This window comes from Lotus japonicus, chromosome 3 (assembly GCF_012489685.1).
Source record: "Lotus japonicus ecotype B-129 chromosome 3, LjGifu_v1.2".
In the NCBI taxonomy this organism is placed as follows: Eukaryota; Viridiplantae; Streptophyta; class Magnoliopsida; order Fabales; family Fabaceae; genus Lotus; species Lotus japonicus.
This window is the reverse complement of record NC_080043.1, coordinates 58,498,835-58,526,702: the sequence shown is the minus strand read 5'-3', so window position 1 is coordinate 58,526,702 and position 27,868 is coordinate 58,498,835. Positions and strand designations below refer to the sequence as shown.

The 27,868-nt window shown below is 35.7% G+C and overlaps 2 protein-coding genes across 2 annotated transcripts; both read right to left on the bottom strand.

Annotated features, from left to right (window-relative positions):
• Positions 1 to 12,830: 12,830 nt before the first annotated feature.
• LOC130743793 (zinc finger protein WIP5-like) lies at positions 12,831 to 16,207 on the bottom strand. Its single transcript, XM_057596020.1, has 2 exons — positions 15,366 to 16,207; positions 12,831 to 13,562 (listed from the first exon to the last, which is right to left on the bottom strand). Exons 1-2 carry the CDS (start codon positions 15,945 to 15,947, stop codon positions 13,095 to 13,097), a joined length of 1,050 nt encoding a protein of 349 aa, XP_057452003.1. The 5' UTR covers positions 15,948 to 16,207; the 3' UTR covers positions 12,831 to 13,094.
• Positions 16,208 to 19,527: 3,320 nt separating this feature from the next.
• On the bottom strand, positions 19,528 to 27,432 carry LOC130743791 (outer envelope protein 80, chloroplastic). Its single transcript, XM_057596018.1, has 16 exons — positions 26,728 to 27,432; positions 26,420 to 26,513; positions 26,230 to 26,312; positions 25,931 to 26,028; positions 25,756 to 25,825; positions 25,267 to 25,357; positions 23,307 to 23,388; positions 22,991 to 23,026; positions 22,389 to 22,542; positions 22,148 to 22,288; positions 21,820 to 21,890; positions 21,660 to 21,738; positions 21,466 to 21,581; positions 21,198 to 21,345; positions 20,156 to 20,225; positions 19,528 to 19,758 (listed from the first exon to the last, which is right to left on the bottom strand). The coding sequence occupies exons 1-16, from the start codon at positions 27,304 to 27,306 to the stop codon at positions 19,604 to 19,606; spliced, it is 2,067 nt and encodes a 688-aa protein (XP_057452001.1). The 5' UTR covers positions 27,307 to 27,432; the 3' UTR covers positions 19,528 to 19,603.
• Between the last annotated feature and the right edge of the window lie 436 nt (positions 27,433 to 27,868).

Genomic DNA, 27,868 nt, shown 5'->3' with positions numbered 1-27,868 from the left:
TTTGTCTGTCCCCCACCAATCAAATTGTGTAATGTGTACGGTAGCGTTTGGTAAACAGGTGGGAAGGGAACGGAACGGGACACATGGGTTCCGTTCTGTGTTTGTCATGTTTTCAAGATGGAACGGAACGGGACAAAGGCCTCCACGAACAGGACATTTTGGTTTCCTGGAAAATGGTGGAACGAAAGGGAACGTAACGGAACACTCTCTTAAAACTTTTGCAAGTTCAAAAATTCTCCTAATTTATATTTGAAATTTTATGTATCTAAACAGTTTAAAATCACTTCTAAAATTAAAAGCACTTATTATAATTGTAGACAAAGTTAAATGAAAATCTACTTTTTCAAAAAAAATCACTTAAAGTAAAATCAATTATTTTTTCAAAAGTAAAATCACTTTTTATAAGCAATTATAAACGAGCCAATTAGAGTGCGGTTGATTCAACTTATTTTGGAAAAAAAAATAACTTTATAGTCAAAAAATCACTTTTAAAATAAAAAATTCACTTTTTTAATCAAAATCTCACTTTTTGTGTTTGTTTTAGCTGAAGCTGAAAACAGAACAGAATATTTGGACGAGTTACTTTGTCTTTAGCTTATCATGAAAATATATGATGATAGATGAAAGGAGATAAAAAAAAGTGATTTTAATTAGAGTATTCAAACACCAATCAACTTAATTAAAATAAAATCAATTAATTTTTCAAAAGTAAAATCAGTTTTTGTAAGCAATGATAGACAAACCAATTAGAGTGCGTTTGATTCAACTTATTTTGAAAAAATCACTTTTTAATCAGACTAAAAACAGATTATTTGAAATAGTTAATTTAACTTATAATGAAAATTTATGATGATAGATGAGAGGAGATGAAAAAAAAGTGATTTTAATTAGAGTAGTCAAACACGAATCAACTTATGCTTTTCTCTAAATCTCTAAAAAAATTATAGTTAAAAATTAATATTTTTTAATCTAAACAAACGCACTTAAAATAATTTAAATAAATAATTAGGTTTCTGCTTTTTTCAATAACATGCTGAAACAACATAAACAATATATAAGTGATTATTTTAAAGAAATAAGTGATTATTTCATGAAGTAAGCAATAACAAACGGTTTCTATGCAAAATGTTCAATTGAGTTCAATTTGTTTTCATTAATCAAATATTAAATATGGAGGGTTATATATGTAATTAAAATCATGGTACTGTTCTATTGAACTTGAGTTAACAAACACAACACACAGAACATTAGTGTCATGTTCCATCCTGTTCTGTTCCGTTCCGTTCTGTCCTGTTCCGTTCCGTCACCAAACGCTACCGTAGGCATGAGTATGACACTCATAACCGTACATGAGTGGTTTTTAAATGACATGATACAATTTAATGGAATTAGACACCAAACTAAGACAGACGATTTCAGTCCATGAACGATGGTCAGACTTTAAATTGCACATTTGACTGATAATGTGTTGTGTTTATTTATTTTGGTTATGTCTAACTCTACCCTAAAAGCTAACTTAGATGTGAGTATTAGGTTATATCTCTAGTCAATGTGAGATGATCTTAACACACTCCCTCACGCCTCAGGCCGGACATCTAGAACGTGAAATTTGCATGAATGAACATATGCCGATTGTCCATATTTGAGAATCTTCAATAAACAAATCTAATATAGACTTTAATACCATATTAGAATTTGGGTTAGGCCTAATTCTATCCAAAAAATGAGTTTAAATGTAAAGATTTCACTATCTTTTATAAAGATTTATTTGGCCATATCTCTAGTTATCGTAAGATTTTAATATAAGCAAGTCATCCTTGATGACTTTGGTTTTTGGTTTCCTCTTATTGGTTGGCTACATAAAAAGGCTTTATATTGTTGGTCCATATACCTTTTTCTCAGGTGCAAATTGCATAAATTGCATGTGGTTTAAAATTCACTTACGATTCTCCATACTCATCAAACCATTCCTAGTATTTAATGTCGCTTGCATACTCAAATTTAAGAACTCCATTAAAATGAAATCAACCTTCTTTTTCTTTTTTTTGGTTGGAGATGAAATCAACCTTCTAGCAACTTATCTATACTCTTGGGGTGTAACTTTTTCCCATTTGGACAAACAGCTACACATATAAGATCCATTAAGGCACATTTTTATATTGGATGTTACACATCACGTCCACGCCCAAACTGGCCACATCTTTTTTTGAAATCTAAAAAAGGTTAATCGTCTACTTGGTCCCTGTCTTTGTCTCACCGTCTGAAATTAGTTCCTCCCCGAAAAATTTGCAAATCTGAGTCCTCTCGTTTGCAATAAGTTTGGAGCAGATCCTCGCCGGAGCCCGGAGCCCGGAGCTCCGGCGACTGGTGATTTGGCTAGCTGACCGGGCTAATGTTGATTATGTGGATTTTTAAAAAAAAATAAAAAACAAAAACAGGTCAGAAATTTTAATTTATTTAAAAAAATAAAAACAATTATTTTAATCTAAATTCAATTAAAAAAAATCTAAATTCATCTTCATCAACATGAAACTTCTTCAACATCATGTTTTTCATCTACTTTTTTTTACATGGATCTCATCTTCATTTTCTTCATTATCTTCTTCAAAAAATTATAACCCTAACAATAAACAAAATAAAATCCCAAAAACACCAAATCTAATTTCCCAGGGTCTTCATCATCATAACCAAGAGTCCAGAAATAATCAAAATCCATAAAACAAAACTCATCCCCACCATAACCGCCCCAAACATGTACATAACAAGAAAAAGAAACCCAGGAGAAACCAGAAGTGGTGGGGGTGGCCGAGAAACCCAGAGATGGTGGTGGTTCTGTTCCTCTTCCTCACTGCACCATAAATCGTCTTTCTTTTCCTCTTATTTTCCCCGACAATTTGCAGAGCAAAGAAGGTGAAGTCCAAAATGAACCAGTTGCAACATAAACCCAGAACACCAACCCCAACAACATCAACCCCAATCCCCTCATTCCCCTATCTCCTCCCACTCTCCCCAACCCAAACCCATCAGCAACAACCTCTGACCCAAAGCAAATCATAGATAAAAAAGGGAAAGGAGCAAAGGAAGAAGGTGAAGAAACGATTGATGTGTTCTCTGGATTGAAGGAGAAGCGGAAATCTGGATCAAAGAAGGTGAACCCGAAAACTAGATCGAAGGGGGTGAAGCTGAAATCTGGACCAAAGCAGCTAATCCCTCGCACTATCGATCTCCTCGTCACCAACAAGGGATCCGGCGCCTCTAGCCTCCATCATCATCGTGAGCCCCTTGGGTCGAATCCTTGCTCATCTTCCCACCCTTGAGTTAGTGATCCGCCACACCTCTGATCTCATGGTGGAAGGCGTCGACAAACCCTCCGCTGATGGTCATGGAAGGCGCTGTCAAACCCTCCGCCGCGAGCGATTCGCCCTCCGTCGCACCAAGCCATCGCACCCAGCCTCTCCCTCTCATTTTCTTCCTTCGTCCTCCGTTGCACTCAGATTTAGATTCAGATCCAGATCGTTGTTGCAATGGTGGTGGCTGTTGGGGTTGGTGGTAGTGAAGAAGAAGAGAGGATGGAGAAAAAGAAGAAGAAGAAGAACACGATCTATGAATGAGGAAAGGAGAGGACATTGAAGAAGAAGAAACTGTCAAATTGAACACAATCTATCTAATTTGGGTTGCAGAATGTGAACCCTAATTTGATTGGGAATTTGGGTTAGTTGGAATTAATTTGTGGAATTGATTTTGTTAATTAATTTAGGGTTATTTTCATTAATTGAAAATTGTATTTTTTTTTAATTTTTTTTTCCTTGACACGTCAGCCTCATTTATCCAGTTAGCATGCCTATTCATCACTCGCCGGAGCTCCGGGCTCCGGCCCAAACTTATTGCAAACGAGAGGACCCAGATTTGTAAATTTTTCGGGGAGGGACTAATTTCAGACGGCAAGACAAAGACAGGGACCAAGTAGACGATTAACCCTCTAAAAAATACCTCACTTCAAACAAAACAAAAATACCTCACACTACCACCATCTCTTAAATCAGGGTGAGCGCGACTTCGATTTCTCTGAAATTAATTCTTAGTATTTGTTTTCATTTCAAAAAAAAAAAATCTTAGTATTTGTTTTAAGTGTTAAGAGCCAGGAAGCATGTAAGTTGAGTAAAAGAGGTTCAGAGAGATCAATTTTTTGTGGGTGCAATTTATCTTTCTGATGTAAAAAAAATCAATATTTAAATATTTTGTATTGTTTCCAGCAACATGAAAATTCCAAATTTAAATTACATTCAGATTTCCTATTCCTCATTTTCTGTTTTGTTATTTAACACAAGCACATATTTTCATATATATTAGTTTGAAACTTTTATAATATTTCCTCCTTCTCTGTCTGCGCTTCTGATTTTGAAGTTATCCACCCAATCACCCAACCAGGATGTTCGACTTCTGGAAATAGGGTGAGCTAGACACTTCCAGACTCCGGTGGTGGTGTCTGGTGCCTTGGTTGAACTTCTCATGCTCCTCCACCGTGTTGTTGGCCTGTTGGGCCATGAATTTAGTTAATGAATAATAAAACAAAAATACTAGATATGAAGATCAGCTTCAAATGACAAGTCTAATATTTTAATGCGGGATATAAGATTCACATGCAAACAGAAACATAATGTCATAATCCAATATATCTACGCTAAATCTTTCTAAATATTATAAATTAATTACAATATAAGAATTTTGTCCGAACCCTTATAAACCGCCAAATAAGGTACATTTTCAGTTTGTGCCTCTTAAACAGTAGCTTTATGTTTTGAAATATCTATCACACCTATCAAATGCACCACAATAATGTTTTGGTTCACACCTCAAAGTAGAGGTGGAAAGAGGTGGGGAGGAAATAGATAGGAAGAAAAGAGATAAAGTAAAGATGTGATAGATGATTTGATTGATAAAAAATAAGGCTAAACACTATTTCTAATTTGAAGAGACAATGTGTGGCATAACACAAATTTAGAATACTGGAAATTTGTTAACAAATGAAGTAAGTCATTACCATATTTACAAACATAATAAATATATTATCAATGCATAGTATCAAAAGTAATACACAGCTGTTTATCTCATTTCTTACACATGTAAGTCATTTTTAATGTCATTAGACACCATCTCTTCTAAGGTAAGGGTGGCAGATCTGGTGGCCAAAGGAGAAGGTGAGGGTGGCGGAAGAGGAAGGAACAGGTGGAACATGTTGAATTGTTATAGAGGGAGGATGAGGGGTGTCAGAGGAAAGGACATATTGCAGGAAAAGGTGGGGTGGATGATTGGGGGAGGGGCGACCGTAAGGGTGGGGTGATGGTGGAGCGCAGGGGAGGAGGGGTGGAGAACGGGCAACGACTAGGGCAGCTAACGAGGTAGAGGTCGAAGGAAGAAATTATTGAAAGTATAGGGTTTGTATGAGTTTTGGCAGAGAAAAGCTTACAAAGAAAGCTTGGCGGAGAAAAAGATGACAATTAGTGTCATCCATACAAACGCTAAAGTTCCCACCCATGCCTTGGCTCGTCCGAACATGCGGTTAATGTTGTCTCCAGCCGACGAAAACTGGTTGATGTACTTAGCGGCGGTTGAAAAACCGACGCTATATAAATATCACATTTATGACAGAAAGCCAACCAACAACATGATCGTCGGTCGTAACTGACGCTAACTTATTGAAAACTTACTCTAGTTGCCAACAGTTGGGCAACTGCAAACTGTTAGTGAGTTTTTCCCCCTTGAATTTGTGTTGGTTTTGCGTCGGTTTAAGCAAAACAAACTCACCAATTTTAGGGTCGGTGTCAAGACCGATGCTAATAGCACCCATTCTTGCAGTGATATACAACTTTTTGAGGATTGTGTCGACTGTTTTTCCCAACACTTATGTCAGTCATAAGAACTTGTCGAACTTGACTATCTGCAATTGTGTCCATTTCTTGGATGGCTTGAGGAACAAAGTTCCTCGATGATGGAGAATTTTTGACAACAGAATTTGTCGGAGAATTTGTGACATACATTTTTTGTGTTAGGTATTCCCACTACTGACAGTCGTGCCATTAATCTTATTGAGATTAAAAAATCATATTAAGTATGTATGTATCTCCTAATAAATCATTCTCCATACACATTGTCAATATATATTTTTTAGAAACTAAACTATTTTTTTTTCAATAATGATATATACACACCTCATTTTTTAAACATTTCATTTCCACTTTTTTTTTTATTTTTATCTCTCTATTATCATCTATCACATCTCATACTTTCTCTCTCTTACTTTTTCTTTTCTTTCCATCTCTCTCATTATTATTATTATTATTTTCTATAACTTGATGGTCTATAACTTACAACATGAGCATTATTACCTACTATTGTTTAGGCAATGGTACCCTGAGTTCTTATTCTTATTATTCTCTAGTATACACTCTGTAGTCTAAGACCATTGGATGAGAACAAGAGAAAAATGGCAAAACCAGAAGGCATATTAATAACCATATTTATGATCCTATCTTTGTTGTGAAACAACAGAGCTGAAGAAAAAATAAAACACAATCACAACACAAACAAATTACGTGGAAACTCCAAAACCAGAGAAAAACCACGACCGTTGTCTAAACCGACAACCAGAGAATTATCACTATGTGAAAATTGTTACAACACATAGACTTCTCTCCCTCTCACCCCAATGCCCCAGTACAACCACACTCTCACAAAGCAAATATTAAACTAAGTCACATATAAGCTTAAAGTGCTACTGACTGGTGCATCTAAAAACAAAGAACCTAGGTCCAATATATAGCCTTGGTCTTCCCCTTGCTTCACCACAATAAGCGATGTGGGACTTCTCCAATAGCTAATTTTTAACATCCTTCTTTATTTTAGAAACTTGGCAATGTGGGACTTGACAATCAACCCCAACAATCTCCACCTTGATTGTAAGAGTTACACATCTTCCGCTTACATTGTCTATACCGACAATCATACTCCACCATAAAAGAGTACACTTCACTCGGAAATAAACCATCCCAAGAATTTTCTTCACTTGGAACTAAACCATTTCAAAAATTTTCACATGTCGAAACCTTACTGAAATTTTATGGTGCAACTCCCATGTTGGCTTACAGGAAGTTCTTCAGCCATCGACACCTTTCACCACACACCGTGCATCAATGCCAACCCATGCCTGTGTGCTGTTTCTGATCCACTAGCAATAACTTGTCCTTTTCCATGATATAGCGGAAATACCATAAGGACAAACTTTATCTTCTATATGAGATCACCATCATCTCCCAGAACAAGGGAGACATTGCTAGCACTTACCTCGGAGTCTTTTTCAGATACTGCTCCACCTGGACAATTTCTCTTCACATGCCCAGACTTTCCACACTTCCAGCACGCTATATTCTTTGCAAGGATCTTCTTCCCATTAGCCCCACCTCCAGTTAGCAATATTAAGCTTGATGAAGTGCTTTCATCATTTTTCATTCTCCTTTCTTTCGAAATAATTTTAGTTGCAACTTCTTCAAAACTCAAACTTTCCTTCCCATACATCAAAACAGGTTTCAGATGAACATAAGAAGATGGAAGGGACAAAATGAGCCTTAACGCTTTATCTTCATCATCAATATCTACTTTAATAGATTCCAGCTCGGAGATAATATTATTCAAAGTACTCAGATGATCAGATATTTTCGTACCTTCATCCATGCGTAGATTATGGAATTGCTCTTTTAGTAACAACCGATTTGAGATGCCCTTTGCCTGATATAACCCTTCAAGCTTCTCCCAGAGTTCCTTGGCTGATAACAAATTATGCACATTTGCAAGAACATTCTTTTGCAAACACAGACGAATTGCACTTGCAGCCCTCAAATCTAGTTCCTCCCACTTGTCGGCCTCCATGTTGGAAGTGTTTCCTTTCAGCGCCTTGTGTAATCCTGATTGTATCAGCACATCCTTAACTTGTACTTTCCACAAGCCAAAGTTGATTCTTCCATCAAACTTCTCTATGTCAAACTTCATAACGCTTGAATAAGACATAGCAGCTGCAAACCTCCTCTTCAGCACCTCCACAATATCACACTTCTTTTCTGGTGTGGAAAATCAGATAATACTGCAACCACAGAGCATACTAAGAATTGTGATATCTCATCGAACCGAAGCACTAATACCACTGTTGGGAAACAACAGAGCTGAAGAAAAAATAAAACAAAATCACAACACAAGAAAATTATGTGGAAACTTCAAAACCCGAGAAAAACCACGACCGTTGTCTAAACCGACAACCAAAGAATTATCACTATGTGAAAATTGTTACAACACATAGACTTCTCTCACTCTCTCCCCAATGCCCCAGTACAACCACACTCTCACAAAGCAAATATTAAACTAAGTCAGATATAAGCTTAAAGTGCTACTGACTGGTGCATCTAAAAGCAAAGAACCTAGGTCCAATATATAGCCTTGGTCTTCCCCTTGCTTCACCACAATAAGCGATGTGAGACTTCTCCAATAGCTAATTTTTAACCTCCTTATTTATTTTAGAAACTTGGTAATGTGGGACTTGACAATCAACCCCAACAATCTTATGATGATGATGAATATTCCATCATGATTTAGATTTTCTGGCGCCCACATTTTGCTATAATTATGCAACCAAATTTCACTTTCACGATAAAGTAAAAAAATAAAAAATTTGAACAAGGTTCCATCACATCTAGTCTTTGTTAAGCTGACAGGTTTGTGCTGATGGGGATGTTGTGACAGATTGACTGACGTTACACTGGAATCCATGTATAACAAGAAAAGAATCACATAACTAGTTATCGTTTTCATCACCCAAATTTCACTGTTCTGTTAAATCTGCATTGTAAAGTAAAGTATCGATATAGAAACCCTGGTAAGAGGTGTAATAGTCAGTCCTAGACAAAAAAGATGGTAACAGAATTTACCCAATAGAAAGGGTAATAAACACAAACACAAGAGTGAAATGAAGAGAGAGAGAGAAGATAATGGAGACAGAGAACGTGGAGTCCCGTTTTTGTTGGTTGGGCTGATGAGGGAAATAGCAGACTGAAGAGTGAAGCCACGCTAACTACAATTCAATTCATCCTCTGCAACTCTTGTACTTTGAAATGACATCTCAAGAAGCTCTGACTCTTTCTCCCAACCCACAAAGCTGCCTGCCTGCCTGCCATCAAGATCCAATGCATACCTTGCCCAGCTATTAAAACAAAATATAATTAATTATGTTTAGATTTTTTTATTGACAATAAGCAATATATTGAAAAAAAAATACAAGGGTACTTCAACCCAACCAGTTAGTTGCATGTACTCTATTTTTCGACAAATAAAATATTAGGCGCACGCAATGCTCTAGCCTAAATTCTAAGTTAGAGTTGTTTAGCCATGAATATTCTAGTATGGGAGTTTCGCACCACTAATTTTTCAATTTTGAACCAATGATTAATTGTGTGAATCAACTGAAAAAAAAAAACTTATTCAAATTTATTAAAATGTTGTGTTTATTTTTTATCTTAAAATTAATACTAATTAATTAAGATTTTTTCGTATTGATACCAACAAGTACTATCCACACATAATCAGTGCTTATGCTATGATTGCATTTCTATATATTCCATTTCCTTTATAAAGAAAATTGAAGAAATTGAAAAGAAATAAAAATTACCCTTTATTTCTCTTGAAAAGAGAATGAATCATTTCATTGAAATGATTATGGTGAGTGTAAACATAGTATTTGATCGGTCCATCATAGTGGACATGGCAAAAGGGAAATAGCAGCATGATGTGAGTCATAAAGCTGATCAATGACAGCCTCTAAAAGCTTCCTGAAACTGCATTTGCACCTGCATATTCATTTTTATTTTTGTAACTTCAACAAACTTTGTAAACTCCTCATCAATTCAAATGATCGAGCTTTTGTTTGGAATTCAAGGGTGTCTTTAATTAGTATGGATTTTGACAATTGTGGTTTTAAGGAATTTGACATTTTGTAATATTGGTTTGGTTAATTATGATTCATAGTAGATGATTTCCCTTAAGCAACTAATTAGTTACTACAACATTTCTGGCCCATTAGTGTTATTAATGTTGCGCGCGTTTTTGGATCAACATAGTTTTGGTAAAAATAATTGATAGTTTCTTTTGTACTCATTTTAAAATGGCAGCAGGCACCGTGCTTTCTTTTTTGTTTGATGTTTTATTTTATTTTCTGTAATAAATTTTTGTTATTCATAATTTAATTCAAATATTTTAAACTATAATTTGAAATGTAGTCTACCCCATTGTAAATGGGTATAAGAGCAATGTCTAAAATAATTGTCGTAAAAATAAGTTAAAAATGAAATATATATTTTGAATTTGAATACGTTTATAACAATGATTTGTGCGCACATGATAACATTAGGAATTGCATGTTCTTTTTTCGGTAGGAATTGCATGTTTGGAAATACATAACAGATTCTTGACCGAAAACTTTATTAGATGAAAAGATGGATAGTATAAACCGCACCCATTAACGTGAATATAATTTCTCTAATAATATATAAAAAACCTAAAAAAAGCAATTTAGGACGAGTTAAATTGCTACTCGATGATCTATTGAGCAAGAGATTTTGGAATTAAATTACTTAGGTAGTGCACCCCTGTAGCTTATCCAAAAAAATACCTCCCTACACAAATTGCAGGATAAACCTCAAACAGCATTGACAAGGACATGTAGGACCTATACCCGAATCAAGCACCAAACGACCAACTAGAAGAGCATCCGATCCGTTCATAAGGTGATATTAATTAGTAGCTTTTTGCTACCAGTACACATTTATTCACCATAAGGCATAAAAGTAAATACACATTAATTTTTTTTTAATACATCGGAAAGATAAATTGCACCCGCTAGGAATCGATTCCTGGACCATCCCCTACCCAATTTATATGTCTCGGCTCTTACCACTTAAGTTATCCTACGGGGACAATACACATTAAATCTAGTTGTAAAATTCACAAATCATAACTAATTATGCTTAGAGAAGTTAGAGTTTGTAACTACATCCAATAATAAATTTTAAATCTGGAATCAATTATGACAAATTATCCATAAGTTAATTCTAACAATATTAGAGAATGATCAATTCTAACACTTCTATACAAGGAACCAAATATGCTCTTCCTGTTTACTATTAGAAAGGAGTGAGTTGCAGAAATGTTGCATGAAATCTCCATACCTATCTTAGGGTTTATTAGATTTAAATTTGAATATAACTGATTTTTTTAAGGTTGAGGTTAAAAAATACATTTGTCTTCTAAAATAATTGAGGTTAAAAAATACTCTTGTCTACTCGTTTGGCACGCTGTATTAGGCATGATAGTATAAGCTTATACAATACATTATGAGTTTATCCATTGTTTGGTGATGATATTGTATTGTATAAGCTTATCCATCAAAGTCCTCTTATACGTTAAAAGGACGTATTATTTAATCCATCATGTGAGTGATGGATAAGGCATGATAAGGTTGTGACGTATAAGTAACCATCACCATTCACCACCACCCTCCATTGCTGCCAACTTACACCACCATTGGCACCACCACCACCACCAGTGTTGCCGCCACCACCCGATCACCGCCGCCGCTGCCACCACCGCCCTACCGTCACCACTGGTGTTGCCGCCACCACCGCCCTACCGTCACCATCACCATAATTGCCGCCACCACAACCCTATCGCCACCACCACCATAATCGCCGCCACCACTCTATTGCCACCACCGCCACCACCGACACCATTACCACCACCCTATCGCCACCACCACCACCATTGCCTCCACCCTCCACCGTCGCCGCCACCGCCTTACAACCACCACCACCACCCTATCGTCGCCAACACCACAACCACCATCGCTGCCACCACCTGATCACCACCACCGCCACCACCGCCACCACCGGTGTTGCCGCCACCGCCGCCCTACCGCCACCACCGACACCACAATCACCATATCACCACCACCACCATAATCGTCGTCACCACTCTATTGCCACCACCGACACCACAACCACCACCCTATCGCCACCACCACCACCATTGCCTCGACCCTCCACCGCCTTACCACCACCACCACCACCCTATCATCTCCACCACCACAACCACCATCGCTGCTATCACCACCACCAACCTATCTCCACTGTCACCACCACCACCACCAACACCAACCTACCACCATTGCCACCACCACCACCAACCTACCACCACTTCCATCACCACCGCCACTACTGTTAAAATCATCTCCATATTTGACTTTTATTATATATCATTATTCAATACTTCATTAAACATAAAATTGCATTAATTTAAACGATATGGTAAATTATACAGAGTATGGCCAAACGTTGGATAGTATAAGAAAGTTATCAGGGCTTATACTATCAGGCATAATACTATCAGGTCTTATACTATCAGGTCTTATACTATACATCGCACCAAACGGGCCCTAAAAGAACTTCAATTTTTCAAAGTTTTGTCTATTGTTGGAAAAAAAAACTGATTCACAAGTTGATGGCTTCTCCGCACATAAATTTTAGCACATAAAAAATATATTGTAAATAAATTGTACTGAATATTAATGATAAAAATATAGTTCATGAATTAACAAGTTTTTAAGATGGTCACCATAGAATAGAATAGCTCTTTTTCAAAAACAATTCAACACAAAATAATTTTTTTAACCAAGAAATCTACAAAAATACAGATCCAATTACTCACTGTCATGAAGATTTATATGCCGCCATCATTGATTTTACCCTTAACCAACCAGGATATATATTAAATGAAGATTCTCTTGGTGTTTGACCATTTGAAAATCCTCCCAAAGATACACTTGAAATATGCATATCCTGTTAAAGTTCACATCTATGTGCAGTGATTCCCAGAGAGAGATATCAAATCCAAAATGACAAGAAGAAAATTTTGCCGCATACATAGTCTTAGTCAACAAAATAGTAATTAGTTCCAAAACAAACATGATTGCATGTGTTGTTGTCTTTATAGTTGAAAACACATCAACCATGACTATGCAAAGACTCATCATTTTCTTGCTCAACTTCAGAACCCCCTTCAATATCATCTTGATCAAGAAGACAATTATCATCAATTCCATTAATATAAGCTTTGTGTCCATTTCCAAACGCCTTGATATGATCCTTAAGAGATCTCTTGTGCTTGAAATCGGACCCACAAGAGCAATACCAAAGCTTCCCACAGTTCTTCTCATGAGTCCTCCAATCTCCTCTCACTGCAAACGCTTTGCAACATTTTCTGCACATGAAAGGTTTGATTCCGTGCTTTCTCTTGTAATGTGTTTGGAGGGTTCTGAAGTCTTTGAGTGGTTTTGCTCTTGGATGGTCAATGTTGTTCTTGCATCCTGGTGCACAGCAATAGCATGGGAGTCTTAGCATTGCTGTTGGTTGTGTTCCTCTTAGAGACTCTGGCCCTTTTCTGTATTGGGATCCATGTCCCCACATATGCATCTGTTGAAATTTTTTAATTTGAAGAAATTTATGTCATCATATAATTGCAAATATAATGCAAAAGGATTCGGGAAGGAATAGAAGTCACTATGTTTAGAAATAACTAGTGCATTTATGTAAATTCAATTATATTGTACAAAAATGAGGAGAAACTTTTTTTTTAATTACCAAGATTATTCCACCGACAATCATAAAAATAATCATCTCAAGGTTCTGAGATCACATTAAGTGAGTATATATTTCAAGAAATTGTACTATGTACACAACGTCCAGGATCAAACTCTGGAATAAATACTTAAGGAGTTCATTTATCTACTAATTATACTGAGACTTATTGGGAGAAACTTCTTTGTGCATGTTTGGATATATAGGAAAACCATGATAGACAGAAGTAAAAACTAAGAAAAGTTGCTCCTATCTACTATGATTTTGACTTATGGTGGTTTCTACCATGTATCCAAACATGCACTTAGAATAGCTTATAAATATTATAATTGATTGGTGCATCCGTGCATGTATGTTTGGAAACTCGATCTTAAACAATTTATTTTAAAATCATCAAAATCAATTCCAAGGAAAAAATTTTGTCTACAAATAGTTTCTAAGTTTCATAGTTAATTTTGATGAAAGCTTCTCATTAGTTGATACTTTCAAAGAGTCTCTATGTGTGAAACATCATTTGCTTCAAACTCAGTGTTTGTTGCATGTAAATTTTGTAAAGACTGGCGCAGGATTCACTTTTACTTTGCCGGCCAAGATTTTGAGGCAGAATTAGCTTAAGATCACAATAAGAATTATTAGCCTTGTCCTTTTCAATATGTTTCAAAAACTTCTTATTTAGTCACCTATGGTCTAGGCTTAAAGAAAAATATGACAATGTAGGGCATCCTAATAAAGAAATAGTTCGGAAGCCCAACAAGGGAATATTGTACAGGTATTTATGTTTGTTTTTATGGACAATGAGAAATAAATTCATTCCATGCGTGATGTATACTAGAGCTTGATAATTACTTGGTTCTGTTTCATTTTGTCTCCTCGTGATGGTGTTAATTAACATCATTCTTTCATATAAACTAAGATTTGTTAAGCCCTGTACATTCAGTTTTAGACACCCTTCCATTTTCTATCTATAGTACTAGAAAAAAAAAATTGAATGTCCAAAAAGTAATAACCTTAGTGCACGGTTGAAAATCTTTGTACAATTTACTCTAAATCGATTAATAGCTTCTAAATTTTGAAATTGATTCTGATGAAGAAGTAATGCAAAGACACACAACTTCTCATTTTTCTCTCCTCCATAGTAGAAGAGGCTTGTAAGAAGAGATCAAGACAAAAGGCAAGGACATGCTATATATGTAGTTGGCATGGGGGAAACCCTAAATTACACACAATTTTTTTTTTTTATGTATTGTAGACAAGAGTATAGGTGAAAATTTAAAGTAATATTAGCACATTGAATCAGCTTACTTATTCCGGAATCAATGTGAAGCTGCGTGCAAAAGTTTCATCACATAATTTATTATGACTATAAAATTAATTGTAGAAGAATTTCAAACCAGTATATAACTATAGAATATACAGAAATGGCATTTTTTTTTTTCAGGAAATTTCCACAAAAGCAAGATCTGAGAAAGTAGGGGTAGTAGCATAGAGGAAGAAGAAAAAGGGAAAAGAAAGACTATTTTTTTCTGTGTCTATCATCCATCATCTATCATCAATCAAAGTTTTCATTAACAATTTTATTTTTATATCTTCTCGAGGGATCAAATTCATTTTTTCAAGATGATCAAAAGGCAACAATACCTGCATGTTGTTGTATCTGTTGAACGTCTTGAAACAAAGCGGACATGAGAACTGAGTTGGACCAATCAGAATCTGTGCAGGTGTAGGGATCCAATACTGACTCCTGTTGATTCTACTACTTGATGCAGGATACTCAGAACTAGAAGCAGCTGCAACAGTCACTACTTTTTCTTCTTCTTCTTTATGATGATCTGAAATCTCAATATTTGAAGCCAAATCAGCTGAACGTGGAAGCCCTAAGTGCAAAGCCACCGTCACATGAGATGATGATATGCTTAGAAGTTCTTTCTCCTTCTTGTTTTTTACTTCCATGGCACTGAAGGAAGATTCTAGATCTTCATCACGTTTTGGAGGGCTTAGGTTAAGGAGAGGTAAAGCTTCTCTTGGAGGAGGAGATGAAGGAAAAGATTGAGAAAAAGAGATGCTTGTTCCACTTGTGAGGTTATGATGATGATGATGGTGATGATAACTAGAAGAAGGAAAGTAGAATGGTGGGTTGAAGCAAGGTGATGGAGAATAATTGAGGTCAAACTCAAACCAATTACCATGGTTGAAGTCATTGGAGCAGTGGGGTTGAGTCATGATGAGAGGAGGTGAGGGAATGGGAAAGGAAGGGTTTATGATGATGATGATGATCTTGTTGGAATTGAAAGGATTATTAGGTTATTATAGAGGGAGAGATATACAAAGGCGAGTTTGAGATTCAATTCAACAAAAAATATATAATTGTCATAATGGAAGAGTCAGGATGGAGGGTTAAAAGGAGGTGTTAGAAATCCAATGTTGGTAAAGCAAACCCAATAAAGTAAGAAAAAGGGAGACAAGAAATCACTTGCCAAAGTGTGACTTAACAACGGAGAAAAACAAATAAAGAGAGAGAGTGGGAAAAAGTCATCAGGGTCGTCGTGGAGAAGGAGATGATGAGATTACCTAGGGACTTGAAAGGAGGTTTGTATCAACAGTGTGCAGAAAAGGTTGCATTGCATTCATTGGTTAAATATATATATATATGTTATTATTTATTATTTTTATGGAAAATAAATTTGGAAAATGCTTGGTGATCTTGATTATAGACATCAAACATTAGATAGAAAGAGAATAAAAATAAGAATATATGTGATATATAACATGATGTGGCAAGAAGTGATAGATAGAAAAAAAAAATTAGATTTTTGAAGTGCCAGTATTGTATAATGGTCTAAAAATCAAGAAGCGATAGATAGAAAAAAAATTTGAGATTTTTGAAGAGCCAGTATTGTATAATGGGCTACAAATCAATACTCAATAAATTTGGTCTCAACTCTACCTAACATGATGGTTGGAAATGTGACCAAAATACAAAATCTGTCATTGAAGTTGAAATCTTGAAGACTATATGTTCTTCCATTACAGCAATCCGGTTGCAATTCACACGAGGAATTCAGAAACTACCTACCCATTGGGGGAAAAACCAAAAAGAAGAGAGAGAAAGAGATGAATTGAGATTATAGTGTCTTGCAATATACAGTAATTAATTTAGTTTTTGTTTTGAACTACTTTATTAATTACTGAGTCACGCTGGGTCTAAATCAAATGAGTTTTGATATATAAACGTTCAAAATAAAAATGTTTTTTTAACGTAAAATAAACATGTTGGGTAGACATTCATTGGGTATAAATAACTTTTTTTTTGAAATGATAGAATAACTAGATAAACTATATCTCTTTATGGTTGATCCTCTGACCTTTCCTCTATATATCAATTAGCTCTTTTTTTTTATCAGCAAATTGTAATAGTATAATAGATGGGGCACTAGGGGTGCCCCAACCCATGTACAAGAAACAAAAAAAAAAAAAAAAAAAAAAAAACAATACCCAGCAGAGAGTCCAGGGATGTCCAATCTCTAGATAAAAGCTACTAAGAACTAACAGCAGTTATAAGTGAGCCTGCACATAAAATAAACCACTAGTTTAAACACAAACGAGCTCAACGGTTCACCACAAAAGTAGGATAATAGGAATATAGTAGGTGTTCGTTAAAACCGCTGTTCAAGCTATCAAAGACTCTTATCAATTAGCTCTTATAACTTAAATTATCCTTTATGAACTTCTATTCATATCATCATAACATTCCATATCATTTTTTGAGTAAGAAATATCATAACATTACATATCATAACAATACTTTAACTCTTTTTTATGATTAATTTTGTGTAGACATCTTATTTACACCTCCCTCTTATGCAAATAGGAAGAGAAAAGAAAGAAATGAGTGATATAATTTGTGATTTGATTGGAAACGTAAAGAGAGATATAAAACATGTATAAAAATAAGTTGGAAGAGAAAATGAGGTGTGAATGTATCATTAATTTTAGGTCTAATAAATCTAATAAGATGGAAAAATTATTTAGTGGCACTCATTGAGAGTAATGTTATATTTTCTAACGCGATTCTCCTACAAATCTTTTAAGTTAAGTTAGATCTCCTAAATTCTAATATGGCATCAGAGTTTAACATAGATTTGTTTATTGGTGGAGCTGTGTTAGAAGTCTCACATTAGGTAGAGATATGCCATAAATAATTTTTTTTAATAGTAGAGCAACCCTAAACTCTTGAGTTAGTTTTTAGGTCGAGTTAGAGCTCCCAAATTTTATAATAGAAATCATTATTTATTGTGTATGATATGAGATGTAGAAGAAATTGAGTATCAATATATCAAAGTAGTTCAATGTGTACAAAACATTCACCTCTAGTATAGTTAAAAAAAAAAACACACACACACACATGTACATTATAATAGTAGTATATATTTGGTTGAATCAATAAATTAATAGAGGTTCACCTTGTTGAATTGTTCCGAGGGGACTACACAATCTGTTTGTTTGACACCCTCCATGGTGATCTTCTCTTCCTCGGGAAACAAACAGTTTGCATTTAAACCAGCAAGTGCTTTGGCCTGCACGCTCTGGTCGGCTTCACAACATAACAAAGCCTCAGTCCATGTCTCCTCTACTGCTTTCAGTACTGTTCGATCTACCTTGTCTTTCTCTTCACCTCTCACTCACTTCAGCTACCTGTTTTCTTCAGTGGGACACTCTGGACTTAAAGGATTGAGGGTCACAGCAGGACAAACAAAACAATGGGCATTCATTAATGCTGCTAAATTACTTATCTGCGACCACTGACCCACAATTGCCACCCACATCATCAACACCATTTTGGTACCTGTTTTTTTCGATTACCTACTTACATGTATATATCCTTCACTCTTCAATTCTATATTGATATCCATAATAATTTGTGCGCGTGTATATTTGACATATGGATGGAGGTGTACCCGTGTGTTAACAGCTCCTCGATCTTATTTACTTTTTCAAGTCTATCATAACATCATGTTGAAGAATAATTTATACTATTTCTTTACATAAAGTAACATTTTTTCCATGGAAGAAAAGCAACCGCATTTATATAGTAATAGATAATTACAAAGTACTGTAACTAAAGTTGACGTGCCGACGAAAATCATTACTCTTGTGAATTATACAGGATTCATAGTGAATCTTAGTATGTACAACTTCACCTGCAGCAAGAAGTTCGCCAAAAGAAAGGGGACGAGAAGAACTGTGTCAAAATTTAAGAGAATAAATATTAATTTTAGAAGAACTGTATGGTACCATTTGGAGGATTGGCATCCCTTACATACCCTTTGGACTCTTTAACAAATTTTAGCACAGTACAAAATAAATAGTCTTCGCAAAGTTTTCACGGCAGATACTGGTTCGTACAACAGAATTACCCACCAAAGATTAGAATAAAACGTGGCATGGCTCAATCAACTCTGAACAAGTACAACCATGATTTCTGCTAACAATCCGTCATTCTGTTTTCTTATGGGTTTAAATATAAGCCTATAAGTGAGGCCATAACTCCTCAAATTTCACACAACGAAATAAATAACGCAAGTTAGGCCCTAAACATGAGCCTATGAGTGAGGCTCTCTAACATTTATGGTGCTTTACTTAGATTTTTTATAACTATCTTTCTCTTCACATGAACCTATCACGAAAAACACCTACACTCCCTAATAACCATGCACAACCTGTAATTCTCTCAAATGACGAAAGATGAAGACCGAAAGCTATTCTGGGAAATGGTTAAAGAAGCATTTAGGCAGTTATGAAGCAATTATGAAGCACTTGCAAGCTTTAAAAAATGGATTATATTAAACAATTATGTTACACTTGGTAAGAATTGTCGTTTAGTTTCTATGGCCAACTCCAAAGTGGAACCTCTTGTCTTTCTGGTCATTAAAGGCATATTCAAGACGCAAAGGACCTAGAGGCGAATCCACGCGGATGCCGAACCCATACCCGTGTCCACTTCCAGGCTTCCCCCTTGCTCCAGCAGGGTCACCTGAAACAAAAACACAAAACACCATTTAATATGTGCTCTCAATAAGGACAGCATGAGCAATATTGGCAAAAATCTAGAGCACTAATAGTTGGGATGGAAGTTGAGAAGTAAAAAAGTTTAGAAAAAAGATTGTGGAGCCAAATAACAAAGATAGGCCTAGAAAAGTTGGTTCTGCTAAGTAAAAATAATTACTCTATGATTGTAGTCCTTTTAGCAGCAAAAAAAACTTGCATAACATAGGACAAGTTCACTCTTTTAATTAAGATCAGTATCACTTCTATGATAGCATTCATGTGCATTATGTGATCTCCGAAATATTACTCATCTTCGTGAAATACAGAAAAAAACAACCAAATAAAAAAGAAGAAATTGAAAAATCCAAATGAAGAAGACCTACCAGGGACAGTTGGACCTGACCCAAGATCAGTTCCATAGTCAGAAAACACAACACCTTCAACTGGCCCAAACTGCAAACATAAAAAAGTAAGATCAATACGCATGCTTGATGCACCTGACCCTGTTATAACTTATATTTAGTCAAATGCATGCACCTGGGGGCACGGATATATGCAACAAAAGTTATTATAGTACTTCAAAATATTACATATTACATTACTACATGCACATTCTGTTTCATAAAATTGTAGTAGTATTATATTCTTTGATAAGACACCTGCCATCACTACTGTTATAAGTGGCTGTGTATCAGTGGAGGGCAATACCTGACCCAACATATGTTGGGTGACCTAATAAGGATTTTATTCTTGGGAGAGGGACTACAGACAAAATACACATAAATCTTGCTAACTTAGTAGTTTGTTCATAGTGTCTTTAATCTTTTACAGTGAACATCTGTTGAATTGGGTTTTGCTGACTAGGGTTTGAGTGTTGAGCAGCTATTCCTTGAAATATTTATTGATCGTAGAAAATTTTCTGTGGAAGGTTTATTGTAGATTGAACCATGTTGATTCTATGTTAATTTCTCTTCTTGTTCTTGGGTTTGTGTCGGATTGAAACAGTACAATACTTTTGGGAAATTCATGGGAGGTAGTAAGGTCAGGTCAGAAAAAGAAACAGAAAAGTTTAAATTCTGAATTGCGACATATTGCCATCTTCAATGAAGAAAGTCATTATATGCAACTTAGCAGAAACTTGAGAGTTCCTTTATAAATTTTCATTAGATTTTATTTACTCCAGTTAAGCATTTTACCCTTTCTTCAGACTAGAACATATCTTTGTTCTTCTCAGTTTATACTTATGTTTAACACATCAGATTTATAAAATCTATTTCCAATATTTTACAAGCGATCTTCTACTCTATATTCCAAAAACATTTCACTCTACAGCTCTAAGATATCGCACGACTCAGAAACAAAAACAAAAAATACAGCCAGGTTGTAACTGATTGAGCAGGAAAAGGCTTGATAAAACTCAAGTACCATGGGAAAAGAAATTTCTCCAGAGCCAACCACATATGATCGACCAGATCCCACACCACCTTCTTCATAGCCTCTGACACTGTTTGTTCCACCAATGGCAAAAGCTTCATAGGGAGAGAAATTTCCCTTCACATGACCACCAGATAGACTAGCAGTGAACCAATTAAAGTTAGTAAAATATAAGATTGTTTGTTTTGCTTTAATGTGTAAATAACAATGTATTCCTTTTCCTTTTCATGAGAAGGCGTTGACAACATGTATTTCATACCTCAAAAGAATACGAGCAGGACCTATCTCAACACCCTTCCTAGCCCGTGTATTCACCCTCGTGAAGGACAGCCATTCAGACAAAAGAGGAAGCCCCTGTTCCACGTTGAGGACAAACTGCAAAACCAAGCATGTAATGATAAGAAACATAGAATTACATTCAAACTGAAGAACTGCATTCAAATCATATCGAACCATAGAAGATCCATGGTCACCAGAACCAGTGTAAACAGTTTCGATTTTAGCAAGCAACGTATCGTCGTGGGTATTGCCACTACAAGGAAAATTTGAAAAAGGTTAGAAAGAATCAGATGAAGTCCAAAACAAGTAACATGTAGCATTTTTCGATTATAACCTTGCAGTAAGTGGACTGCTGTAACAATCCTTAATGATAGGATCACCTTTGTCATCACGGACTCCGGCACGCTGAAATAATAGAGATAATTTGAAAAGAATGAAATAAAAGAATCAGTGACATAACTAGGCATACAGACTATTATAATTACATTTAAGGCAGCAACAAACTGAGTAGTGATTACATGGTTTAACTAAACTAAGCAAATCAGCAATTCACAAGTGATATTGATATAGCTAGAGTGGAATGACTGAAACCAGAATATTAAGAAAAATATATTACAAATTACAACACACGAAAACATTGACCAGAACTGTTAATGAAGCACCTGGAAAATAAGTCCTGCTGTTCCACTCCACTTTGGCCTGATTGGTCGACTGAATTCCATACCACCTGTGATGCGGCCAATGGTCAGGCTACTGTTACCATCCACGTTACCATGAACAATTGTTCCAGGCGTTCTTGAATTCTAAAAAGAAGTTAATTAAATATCAGCATACACAATCTTTAACTTTCTATCATCAACAGTACAGTTATTGAGATCGCACAATTAAACCTTCAGAGATTACCTGGATCATTATTGTTCTAGATGTTCGTTTATCATCTCCTTGAATCCAAGGGTCTGTGTAGTTAATGCGAAAGATTGAGTCAATCTGACCCCTCTCTAAGGAAATATTGAGTTTCTGGTTTCTCCCAAAAACATTCCTATGAGAATATGCGAAGCTGCAATGAAATTAAAATAGACTTGTGTGGATCAGTGATGAGTAAACCAGTTGCAATTGGACCATAAGCAACATGCAATATGAGAACATATGTCAAAGGAAAAAGAACTTTATTCTGTTTTACTGATAATAGGAAAAATACACAGGCATAGATAAACTGATAGGCTATCAGGACAAGTTAATATCAACCGTATTTTCAAAATGATTCAGTTCTATCATCTGCATAATTATATGCAGGAGGTAGTCTGCTTACAGCTAGCTACAAAGGACATATTTACCATTAGCATCAACACTCCATAGTAGTATATGGAGCCATCAGCAGCGGTAAATGACCCTTGAAATGGATTTAATTGAATGGAAGAAACCTTTGCTATTAAATGGAGAGGGTAGGATGCCTGAAGACAAAGCATTAACAGTTTAACACCCACAAGACTAGAAAATAAGCTAACCTTCCAATGAGTCCTCTCAGTGGACCACTTGTAATCCTGCGAATGTAAGCAACTAGTCAGACTATGCAGCAAATGATAGGGGAAAATTATGCTAATCTGCCGAATAGTTTAAGTAAAGTGCATTTAGCATATGGAGTAGTATGAAAAGCTCAATGAAGGGGATATTTGTCTTGTGGAAATTCAAAGTACAGGATTTTACTTTACAGTAACTTACAAAATTACTAGGGACGGTAGTAAATTTCATAAGTCTCAACATGACACTTATTACGTAATAAGTAAATTAAGTTGTTTTATGCTTTAGCCTAGCAATACTCACCCACTTGATATACCACCACCAGCAGAAAACCCTCCACTAGGACGTTCCACCACATTCATCACCAAATCAACCTTCCCCGCATCTATACCATGGCAAGAAACAAAATTCAGTAGTGTAGACTTCAGAGAATACTATGAATCTAGTTGGGGAAGACAAGAAAAGAAAAATGAAAATCTTGCGTTTTAAGAATGTATTTCCCTTCAGACAGAATGAGTTGAGGTGCAGTGAGGTATCATGACAAGCTAACAAAATCCGAACAGTGAATTACTGAGAAAAGAATTTGGCCACTTAAGAACACTACAACATATTCCTCTTCAGCAATAGAAACTATTTAGACTTCCAGTGGTTTGAGAAAACATTTTCTGTTTGTATTTCCTATTTCCACTTTTAAATATCAAAATCCGACTTTAATTTATGTTTTCAAATATTTTTTTAGAAAATAATGAGAAAAAAATTTCTCTTGTAAAAATATTTGAAAACAATAAACAAAGTGGCAATTTCAAATTGAAAAGTTTAAAAGAAATGAATACAATAGATGTTTTCTCAATCCAAATAGCCCATTATATTTTGAAATATCCCATTTCTCTTTTCTTTTCTTCCTTTTTGGCTTTCTAGTGTTTCCATTAACTTAAGTTTCCTAGTTCCTCCCCAAGTTAGTACGAAATACTATCTCCTTTTTTTATAACAATTATACGAAGTAGCTCAAGGTAGGATACTAAAACGCTGAATAAAAAAGGGTATACTTATATATGGCCGTGTAAGAAATTACATTACAAGTTCGCAAGTGCAGTTACTACTTAGCACTGAAAACTTGCCATTTTTCTTTCCTACAGTTGCTTGCCTTAAATTAAAGCCCATTTTAGTATGTATTCATTGAGTGAGTTTGACGATATATTTCAGCTAGCTTAAAACTTATATGACTAGCTTATAAGCTTGTTTGACCAAAATAGAAGTGTTTGGCAACCAAGCAAATCTCACTAGCTTGTAGCGTATTTTGAAACGCTACTTCAAGCTGCACTTGAACTCATATTATAGCCTATAGCTTATTGTTTATATTCAAGCTCAAAGCTTATTTGACTAAGCTTATAAGCTTGTTTGACCAAAATAGAAGTGTTTGGAAACCAAGCTAATCTCACTAGCTTGCAGCGTTTTGTGAAACGCTACTTCAAGCTGCACTTGAACTCATATTATAGCCTATAGCTTATAATTTTGTTTGACCAAAATAGAAGTGTTGGGTACCCAAGTTTATCTCACTAGCTTGTAGGGTATTTTGAAACGCTGCTTCAAGTTGCATGTGAACTTATATTAGAGCCTATGCTTATTATTGATTTTATTCTAGTTTAAAGCTTATTTAACTAGCTTATAACCTTGTTTGACCAAAATAGAAGTGATTGGTAACCATGCTTATCTCACTAGATTGTAGCATATTTTGAAACACTATTGCAAGTTGCATTTGAACTCATATTATAGCCTATAGCTTATTGCTTTTATTCTAATTTTTACCCCTACTACTTTAATTAAATTTTTGATTCAAAATTATCCTACAAAACTCTTTTGATTCAAAATGACTATTATTTTATGTTTCATACAAAGTTTAAAAGTACTTTATTAATCTTAAAGAAATATTAGTTTAGTTAATTAAATTATAATCTAACTTCATCTATATTATCTCATTTCATTTAATAAAAATATAAAAAAATAGTATTAAATTTTAAGAAGATAAATCATTTGTAATAAATTATAACATGTAATACAAATAATTATTTCAAATAAATATTATATAAAAATTTAAATGTAAATAAAGTAATGCTAAATAATCAAAAACCATATAAATATGTCTTATTCTGTAATTTTACTTTTGCAGCTAGTTCAACAACTTCCTAAACACTTCAATTTGCTAACTAAATGGCTCTCAGCTAGAAGCAAGCTTTCAGCTAATTTTGCGAAAAATGGTCATTACCTGCTGGTTGGGGAATAATACTAACATCTTCCATGATCCCCATAGTTAATACAGTTTCAACATCCCTTTTCCCCTGAAGCATGCTGTAAACCTGGAAATACAATTATGGATGATGCCAAAACCCGTCTGAGAAGATGTGCAAATTCAAGAAGGAATGTTTTCTAAAAGATCAAATTAGGATAAATCTGAAACGACCCCTTCAGTGAACAACTGAACATATACAGATATCCCAGATGCCACAGACCAGACCTTAGAATGTTCACAACCAAATTTGATAAAATAATACCACAATCACTCAATCAGCTTTGAAACTTAAATTAGACTAGTATATAAAAGGTATATAAAATTCTCTTGTATTAATTCAATTCACGGTTTTCAACAAAAATGAAATGCACACTAGTTCATGATAAAACTTATGAAAAAAGCTAGCTAACAAGAAACCATGAACCATCATCTGTTGGAGTACCCAGTGCTAGGTCAAGGAGTTACCTGTCCCTTCTTCGTTGTAATTTGCCGAAGTATTGTTTCAGGTTTTGTCTTCCCTACAGTAGTCTCACCACTACAGATATAAAATCAGGTTAGTATCGGAAACCTCTTCGTGAAATTATATAACATAAAATCAAGTGTATTTCTTTGTGTAGATCAAATTGAAAGAAAATCTTACGTCTTCCTATCCAGAAACCGAATGGAAATATTATTGACCTCAGCCTCTGAAACTTGTAATCTCAAAATACCTCCAGAGAGAATCTCAACAGCTGAAACCTAGAAGGCAGGTAAACAAAGAGGGGGGGGGGGGAGACAATTTCAATTGGAATATTGATTTGAGCATAAGACAAGTAAAGATGAAAGAAATAATAGAATGATACTTTATGGCGCTAAGGCTACCAAAAATATGAGTGATATCCAAGCAGGAATATGTTTACAAGATTTTTTAAATCAAAACAGAAGTTAAGGGGGATTAACCATGGCGAAAAGACCTCGTTCCATGTACCAGCCATTAATGGAAGATATTGCTTCATCCAAGCGCTTCAAATTGATAACTTTCCCTGCACAACTTAACATATAAATAAGAATACAGCGAAGGTCATACACGAATATCATCATTTTCATGATCACAACATTGCACAGATAAGAACAAGGAGGAATGAGTTACCATATCCATCTCCAAAAGAATTCTCTAAAACCTTAGCCGGAAGAACATTCGCTCCTTCGCATACCAATCCTTGGAACTCTTGATTTGGTTCTACCTTATGCCACAAGAAACCAGTACTATCACAACAGCATTCAATATTCCATAACACTGTCAACCCTAACTCAATGCAGACTTGAACATGCAACACTAGAATGAGAAATTCTACTTAAAAAGCATGATAAAAGTATAATCAAAATTTCAAAGATTAACTATCACAGTTAGCTAGTGTTCAATTCAGCATCGTTCAATATCTATCGAACAGAATATACCTGAAATATCAATCGAATACCATCACGCGTATCAACAGCAACCGGCACGCAGGAGCAGAAGTAACCGCTATTGATGATGCGGTGCACATCGTCTTGCACCTCGCGCACTGTGAGAGCCGAGTTAGGTCGACAAGCCTTGAGAGCCTGCGCAGCCTCCGCCTCGAGATCCTTCCTTTCGAGTTCTTCACCATCCTTGTTCCGAACAAGAACCTCGCTGATGAGCACTCGCTCCTCGCTCTGTCGAGCCTTCTGCTGAGACTCCTCCGCCAGAGACAACGACGCCGAACACAGAATCGGCGACGAAGAAGCTCCTCCTCCTTTCCTCTCATCGGTGAGCGACAACGTCGCCGAGCACAGGAGCGACGACGGCGACGGCAACGGTTTTCGCAGCGCGGTCCGAGTTAACTCGGTGGAGTGAGCCGTGAACGAGTGAATGAGTTGCGTGATTGAGTTGGCGGCGTTTGCGATGTGAGAACGCGCGGTTGCGAGAGGAGAGTGAGAGTGAGAATGAGAGGGTTTTGGAAGAAGAGGGATTTTAATGGAAGAAGAAACGATGCGAACGTCGTCGTTTCGAAGCATTCTGGGCACCAATTTGAGTTGAATATGAAGTGAGAAGTGAGAAGTGAGAAGTGAAGTGAGCAAGTGCAGTGCTTGGCCTTGCCACACGGCTGAAGCACTTTCCTTCACCGCTGACTCACCGAGCCACCGGCGAGGTGGTTTTGTTATTTCAGACAATGGGCCATTATGGGCTTGGTTTTACTATGGCCCATATAGGTTGATTCTTTTATCACCAACCACATTGTTTTTACTTTTTTTCACCATCCTCTCTTATAAAGCTTTCCTATTCCTATAATACTCTAAAAAAACAAATTATTCTTTTGTCACCTATTTTGAAAGATACATAAGTTGTACTTTATAATGTAATTTTGTATTATGGAAAGTAGTTTTTAGAGTTTAGATATGCTCACGAAAGTAGGTAGTGTATTTTATAGCAGACGAGATAGGCTTGTTGGTGCTTTCATGTACACATCTTCGATGCTTTGAACTTTCATCTTTGCATTGAAGATGGCAGGGGCTAAGTGAGAGTAAAGCTGACGGTAAGTTTTTTTTTTATAGATAAATGTTACTGGTTAGTTGTTAG